This window comes from Mesocricetus auratus, unplaced genomic scaffold, assembly GCF_017639785.1.
Source record: "Mesocricetus auratus isolate SY011 unplaced genomic scaffold, BCM_Maur_2.0 Super-Scaffold_100033, whole genome shotgun sequence".
Classification (NCBI taxonomy): domain Eukaryota; kingdom Metazoa; phylum Chordata; class Mammalia; order Rodentia; family Cricetidae; genus Mesocricetus; species Mesocricetus auratus.
Window position 1 is genome coordinate 3,977,800 of NW_024429213.1, and position 7,048 is coordinate 3,984,847.

The 7,048-nt window shown below is 46.1% G+C and overlaps 1 protein-coding gene across 1 annotated transcript; it reads right to left on the reverse strand.

The window, feature by feature from the left end:
* Positions 1 to 4,746: 4,746 nt before the first annotated feature.
* LOC121135250 lies at positions 4,747 to 6,737 on the reverse strand. Its single transcript, XM_040733767.1, has one exon. The coding sequence runs from the start codon at positions 6,693 to 6,695 to the stop codon at positions 4,899 to 4,901; it is 1,797 nt and encodes a 598-aa protein (XP_040589701.1). The 5' UTR covers positions 6,696 to 6,737; the 3' UTR covers positions 4,747 to 4,898.
* Between the last annotated feature and the right edge of the window lie 311 nt (positions 6,738 to 7,048).

The following is a 7,048-nucleotide window of genomic DNA, read 5'->3' on the forward strand; positions in this document are numbered from 1 at the left end:
AATGTACACAGAGAAAAGTGAAACAAAAAACATTATCTGGCAAACAAGAAAAGCAATGTTCTTCTACTAGACCCCATCCTAGTAGAAATACTAGAAGTTCTTTTGGTAGAAAGTGAATAACATCAGCTGGTAATCCAAATTCACACAGAAAAAAAGTAAATAAGTACTGGCAAAAACATTTATGCAATTATAAAATATAACATGAATGCATAATTCTTCTCTTGATTTGAAAAACAGTTAAATAATGCATCTGCTGTGGAGTGATCCAGTTTCTTCCTGTGTCTAATCCAACAGCAGGTTGCATTATTTTGCTCCTAAGAGATATTCAGAGTACAAAAAGCAGTAGATGGAGCAGTCAAGTGTTTAATTAGAACAAACATGGAAGGAAGAACATTTTTTGCCTATGGAGATAGTTCAGTAGTTAAAACACTGCTTACCCAAACCAGAGAGGTGGAGCTTGGATTCCCAGAAGCCATGTAAATGCAATACGGGCATGGTAACACAGAAGGCAGTGTTAGAGTATTTCTACATCAAGATAGCTAATGAGATTAATGTATCTGTGATCTCTGGGTTTAACTGAGAGACCTTGCCTCAAAGGATAAGGATGGAAGAGCAGTAGAGGAAGGTTCTTTTTTTTTTTTTACTTTTTTTTTATTAATATTTTTTTTATTTTCCATTTTAAATTTAGATAAGAAACAAGGTTGCTTCACAAGTCAGTACGAGGTCCCTCTCCCTTTCCCTCCCCTCCTCCCGTGCCCTCCCCCCATCCCCCCTTATCCCCTCATTCCCCCAGGGAGGGTGAGGCCCTCCATGGGGGTGTCCATAGTCTGTCATTTCATATAGGGCAGGGCCTAGACCCTTCCCCAAGAGTTCAGGGTGAGAGTGCACCTCACATTGTTCAATGGGAGTCCAGAGTCCGTGTGTATACTTGGGATGGGTGGAAGGTTCTTGACATCAGCCTCAGACTTCCAACCTGAAGTTGGTTTGATTTGAGTTCACTAGCATGAACTACTATCATAATCTTCATATCTTGTTTTAGGGGCCTTAAGATAGCCCAGCTGAAGAGAATACTATCCCCTGTTATTATTTGTTGAAACCAGACTTGCTCTAAGTTTCTTCTTATTGTGAAAATGTGGGTCTTCAGACTGTGGCTTGCCCTAAAGATTCCATTATACAATCAGTTTTTCTTGGTTTTGTTTTACTTCATTTTGAAGGTAGAGGACATCTGCTCACCTGGGTCGATACATAAACAACGCCATCTATCAACGTGGCCCCACCTATTCAGCACGACTGATTATTTTGAGGATCAAAGAGAGCATCACCCTATAAATGTATTAGGGTGAGTTGAGACTCTTGGGGCACGTTGGCATGTCAAAATCCTTTCAGGGAAATAAGCCCTGTAACTTATTGGACACGCTCAGCTGATGAAAAAGTGCAACCCTCTGCATGGATGATTCAACATACGAAAATCTATCAATGTAATCCACCATATAAACAAGCTGAAAAACAAAAATCACATGACATTGTAATCCACCATATAAACAAGCTGAAAAACAAAAATCATATGATCATCTCACTAGATGCTGAAAAAGCCTTTGACAAAATCCAACACCCCTTCATGATAAAGGTCTTGGAGAGATCTGAGATAACAGGGTAGGTGGATTATGTGACCAATTGTTTTCATTGAAATGTAACCTTAGTGAATTTCATCTCATTCAATAAATTCTGACAGTGTAGAAAGACAGAAACATGTTTAAATATGGATCAGATATTACAGGATTACAGAATTCACCTATGGTTCTCCCTCTCTCCTTTTCTCTTTGTCTCTGTCTCTGTCTGTCTGTCTGTCTGTCTCTCTCTCTCACACACACACACACAAACATAGACACTCACACTCACACACACACACACACACACACACACACCATTTCTCCTCCCCTCCCCATCATTCCCCTTTTCATCTTTCCATCTCAATCTCCCCCCTTCCTTCCCCTCCCCTCTTCCTCTCCCTCTCCTCTTTCTTCCCCTACCCTCTCCTCCTTCTCCTCCTCTTTTCTTCCACTTCCTTCTTCCCCTCTTCCTCTTCTCTTCCCCATCCTCCTCCTTTCCCTCCTCTTCCTCTTCCCTCCTCCTACTCCTCCACTCCTGCCTTCCTCCTCTCCCTGATCATTTCCTTCTTTCTCCTTCATTCCCTTTTCCTCCTCCTCTCCTTTCCCTTCTCTTCTCTTTCCTTCTCCCTTGCCTTCTTGTCCTTTCTTCCTCCTCCCCCTCCCTCCTTTTGCCCTCCTTCATCTTCCCCTTCTTTTCCCATCTTCTCCATCAGAGCTAGCCTGAAGCTAAGTGGTCAAAGCATGCCCCAAACCCTGGATTTTCTCATCCTTAGAGCAGCAGGAGTTTGTTTGCTCCACCCCCTTGTCCAGATGCCAGCAGTCCCCAAGCAGTTAGGCTTCCTGTGATGTGCCCCAATGCAGCTGATAAGCTCATGGTCTCCAAGGCTACAGGGAATGGTTGCTGCTTATCTGAACTCTGAAACAGCCCAAGCTAGACTTCCTATGACTATAAGTTATCTTCCTCTGGCCCCTATAGCCTCTGAGTGTACAAGTGAAGTATCCTCGATATTCTTGCCCCAATCAACAGCATACCACCACATGGAACCAAGAAGCCATTCTTCCTAGGGTAGAAGTGTCCCTTTGCCCCTCCTAATAAATGGGGTGTCCACTGCCACAGCCTCCAGGGTGTCCTTTTCCCTGTTGTACTCATGTCCACTCAGGATCCACCTTTGTCTATGCCAATGCTCAGCATATTTCCCTCCTAACCATGCCTGGACAAAGCCAGGGCTGGAACCCAGCACTCTCCCTCCTCCCTGTCCTCCTCTTCCTCTCTGCTCTCCTCCCTCTCTCCCCTCCTTCTTCTCCCACTCCTTCTCCCAACCCTTCTACTCCTCTTCTTCTTCTGTGTCTTCCTTCCCCTGCCTCCCTTTGCTCTGCCCTGCCCCCTTCTCCTCATCCTCTTCCTCCTAGTGTTTCCTCTCCTCCCTCTCCCCCTATTCCAACCCACTTCTTGTTCTCCTTTTACCCTTCTCCCCCTTCCTTTCTCTATTCACCTCTTTTCCCTCCTCCTTCCCCTCCTTTTGTTCCTTATCCTTTCCTCTTCCTCCCCCTATCCTCTCCCCCCCTTCTTGTTCTCCCCATATCTTCCTCTACCCCCTCTTCTCCTCCACCTTCTCCTCCCCTTTCTGCTTCCAGTCTTTCTGCTCCTCCTCCTTTCCGTCTCCTCTCGCCTGTGCCTTATCATCCTCCACCTTCTAGTCTTTTACTCTTCTATCACTGTGGTGCCTGCGCCATGAGCATGTACAACATATCGGGAGAAAGCCTGGAGATTTAAATGAAAGACAATATATCTAGCCATTTGTGCTAAGAGAGTGTCTGTGTGAGTGTGCGAGCGAGCGTGCGTGTGTGTGTGTGTGTGTGTGTGTGTGTCACAAGGAGGGAGCAGCCTTATATACAGACTTACAGCACAGTGAAGAAACTCCAGGTATAAGGGTTTATGTTTTTATAATTAGAGGTTGATGTCAGTGGGACAAGTGTGGGGCTGTAAGCCAGGACTAGAGAACAGGATGCACTGTGGTTGTTGGCTGACAGTCAACTCACAGAGACCCCATGGAGGCTGACACTCAACATATCACCCCTTTTTCTTTCCATTATCCTCCTTCCCCTATTTTTATTCCTCCCCCTTCCTTCTCCCCCTTTCTCTATCCCTCTCTCTCCTTTTCCTTCTCCTCTCCTCTCCTTCATCTTCAGTTCCTCGTTTTATTCTCACCTCCCCTCCTCTCCTCTCCTCTCCTTATCCCTCGCCTTCTTATCTTCCTCCCCCTTCTCCTCCCTCAACTCTTCCTCCTCTTCCTTCTCCATCCTTCTCTTCCCTCATTTCTTATTCCTCTCCCTTTCTCCTCCCTCACCTTCTCTTCTTCCTCTCCTCTCTCTACTCTTCCTCCCCTTCCCTCTTGCCTTCTCCACCCCGCCCTTCTCTCTATTTCTTGCTTCTCTCTCTTCCTATTCTTCTCTTCCTAACTCATCCTCTCCTGTTCTTCCTCCTCCCTCTTCTCCTCCTCCAACTCCTTATGCCCCTCTTCCTCCTTTCTCTTCATTCCCTCCTTCCTTCTCCCCTCCTCTGCCTTTTCTCTTTTTTCCCTTTCTTCTTCCCCTCCTCAACTATTCCTCCTCCTTCTCCCTGCTCCTTCCCCATCTAGTCTTCCTCCTCCCCTCCTTTACCCTTCCCCCTCCTCCATCTCCTCTCCTCTTTCTTTCTCCCCTCCTCTTCTTCTACAACCATTCCTCTCCTCCCCCTCTCTAACTCTCCCTCCTCCCTCTTCTTCTCCCCTCTCCAGCTCCCTCTCTTCCCTTTCCCTTTGCACACTTCCTTCCTTTCCTTCTCCTCAATCCCTCCTCCTTTCATGGTTGAAACTAAGGAGTGAACCAGTGCCTGCTTAGCAATCATCTTCAATCATTTTTACATGTCAAAAGAATTTTACATTTTTAACTATATGCATGCATGTGTTTGTGGTATATCCATTATGTTGATCATTTGGCAGTAGTAATGAGGGCGTTATATCATGTATATGAACAGCTAGTAGACACTCATGACGTGGAGGGGATAGAAGCACCAACATTCAAGCAATCTTGTCAGATAAGCAACACACAATCTTTAGTGAACATTATTTTATTGAAATACTGGTTAAATGTCATTAAATATCTATATTTCTATTCACAAAAATACTAAGCTGAAATACTAAGCCATGTTGTACCTTGATACTTTTCAAGAACATCAAATACAAAATGAAAACAACAAACACAGAAATGTTTACTTGTCTAGGTCATAATAGAGTGGTCAAAAGATCCTCAAAGGGCTTGAAAACAATATGCGACAGAAGCCATTTTGTAATTGCTGGCTGTAAACAGAGAAGAGGAATTCTCTGATAGGTAATTAAAGAAATCTTGCATATAACTGGACACTAACATTAGACTGCACCTATTAAGGGAAAAATGGGTCAATGCACTGCCAATATTCACAAATAATCGCAGGAGGTGTGACGCCCCATAAATCTGAGACATTGGAAGATCTGGGTAAGCCAGGAGGATTTCAGCATACTGGGGTTTTTCAAACTGGCAGAGGAGCTTGGTGCCCAGCATCCTGTTGAAATACTCTCTTATTCCATACACAAGTTCATCAACAGAATATTCCCCATTATCAGACTTTCCCTGTGATTTCACGAAGTTGACATAGTTTTCGAGAATGTGATCTACATTCTTTTCAGCAGGGAGTTGGAATAACTGCTTGTGCGTGTTTACCAAGTCCAAGTCCTCAACAATGCATGCTTTTAGTTCTCGAGGCAACTCCAATTCAACTCCCATTCTCATATTCACTGCCTGGATACGCTGTCCAGTGGTGACAGCCCCAGCCACATTCTGGTGAGTGGCCTGGGGTACTTGGCTGGTAGCACTGCCAGTGCTGCTTTCTGGAGCATCCTGTGTGCTCTTGGGCACTGGCACCGCAGGCATGGATCCTGAAGAGGGTGTCCCTACAGGAAAGTCTTTCTCCATGAAGTGATGACCTTCCTCCACTGAGCACCCATTCTTGCCTGTGTTACTTTCCTCATGAGTGTAGCTGTCATGAATCTCAACACTCTCACGAGAACCAAATTTCTTTTCCACTCTCCCTTTCTTGACAGAGAGCTGTCTCTTTTTCTTAGTAAGGTGGCCTCTCTCCCCATAGTGAGCTTTCTCTGCAGAATGGATACTCTTGGAAGACGGGTTTTTCTCTGCAGGACGACTCTTTTTAGGAGGGCAACTGCTCTCAGCAGATAGACGTTTCTCTGCACAGAGGCTTTTCTTTGGAAGCCTACCTCTCTCTGTGGGGAGATTTTGTCCTGCAGTGTGTCCCCTATCTGCTGACTGACCCTCCTCTGCAGGGCTGTTTTTCCTCAGAGGGTGACTTCTCCCCGTGGGGTGATCTTTCCCTGTGGAAGGTCTTTTCTCCACAGTGTCACCTCTTTCCACTGAGCCACCCTCCATTGCAGGGCAACTTTGGATGCAGTGACCTCTCCCTGTAGGGGTATCTTCACCTGCAAAGAGTCTGCTCTGTGCCAAGTAAACCCATTCGATTGAGCGACCCTCCTGTGCAGGGTGGCTTTTGATGGGGTGGCCTCTCCCTGGAGATCCACTCTTGTTTGCTGACCAACCCTTCTCTGCCAGGTGACTTTTGTTGGCAGGCCAACCTCGCCCTACAGGGTGGTCTTCCTCAGTGGAGAGTTCTCTCTTCACAGAACGCTCTCCATCTATCCAGCGATCTCTCTGAGTACAGCTAAGTTTCTTCGCTGAGCTGTCTTTCTCTTCATGGTGATGATTTCCCACAGAGGGTCCTCTCCCGTCCAAGTAACCTTTCTCAGGAGATGGACTCTTCTTAGTAGAAAAACCTTTCTTTGCAGGTTGATCTCTCTCAGGAGTGTGGCCTCTCTCTTCATAGGGACCTCTCTCACCCAAACCACCTTCCTCTGTAGAACGATCTTTGTCTGTAAGACGTCTTTTCTTGTACAGGCAACCTCTCTGTGTAGGGAGATCTTTCTCAGCCGAGAGATGCTTCTCGAAACAGCAACTTTTCTCAAAACGGTGACGACTCTTCTCAGAGAATTGCTTCATGAACTGGTGTCTCCTGTCACAGGGTCCTTTTTTAGTAGCAGGACATTTTTCATCATCGCAAGAGTCATTGTCAAACAGAAGCATCTTAGGCAAGGGGGTGTACCGCATAACGCAGTACATCCTAGCAGTGCATCCTTTTTCTGCAATGTGATGCTTCTCGGTGGACGGCTTTTTCTCTGCTGAGCAGGTTTTCTCACCTGAGCAACCTCTCTCCACCGTGCCACGTTTTGTGGCTGGACGGCCCCGTGATCTTCTTGGAATACCCGACTGAAGTGATGTCGGCTCGGCTGACTTCTCTCCTGAGGAGCCATTTGTCACCTTTGTGACCCGCCTGCGGCTTGGTGTCAGACTCA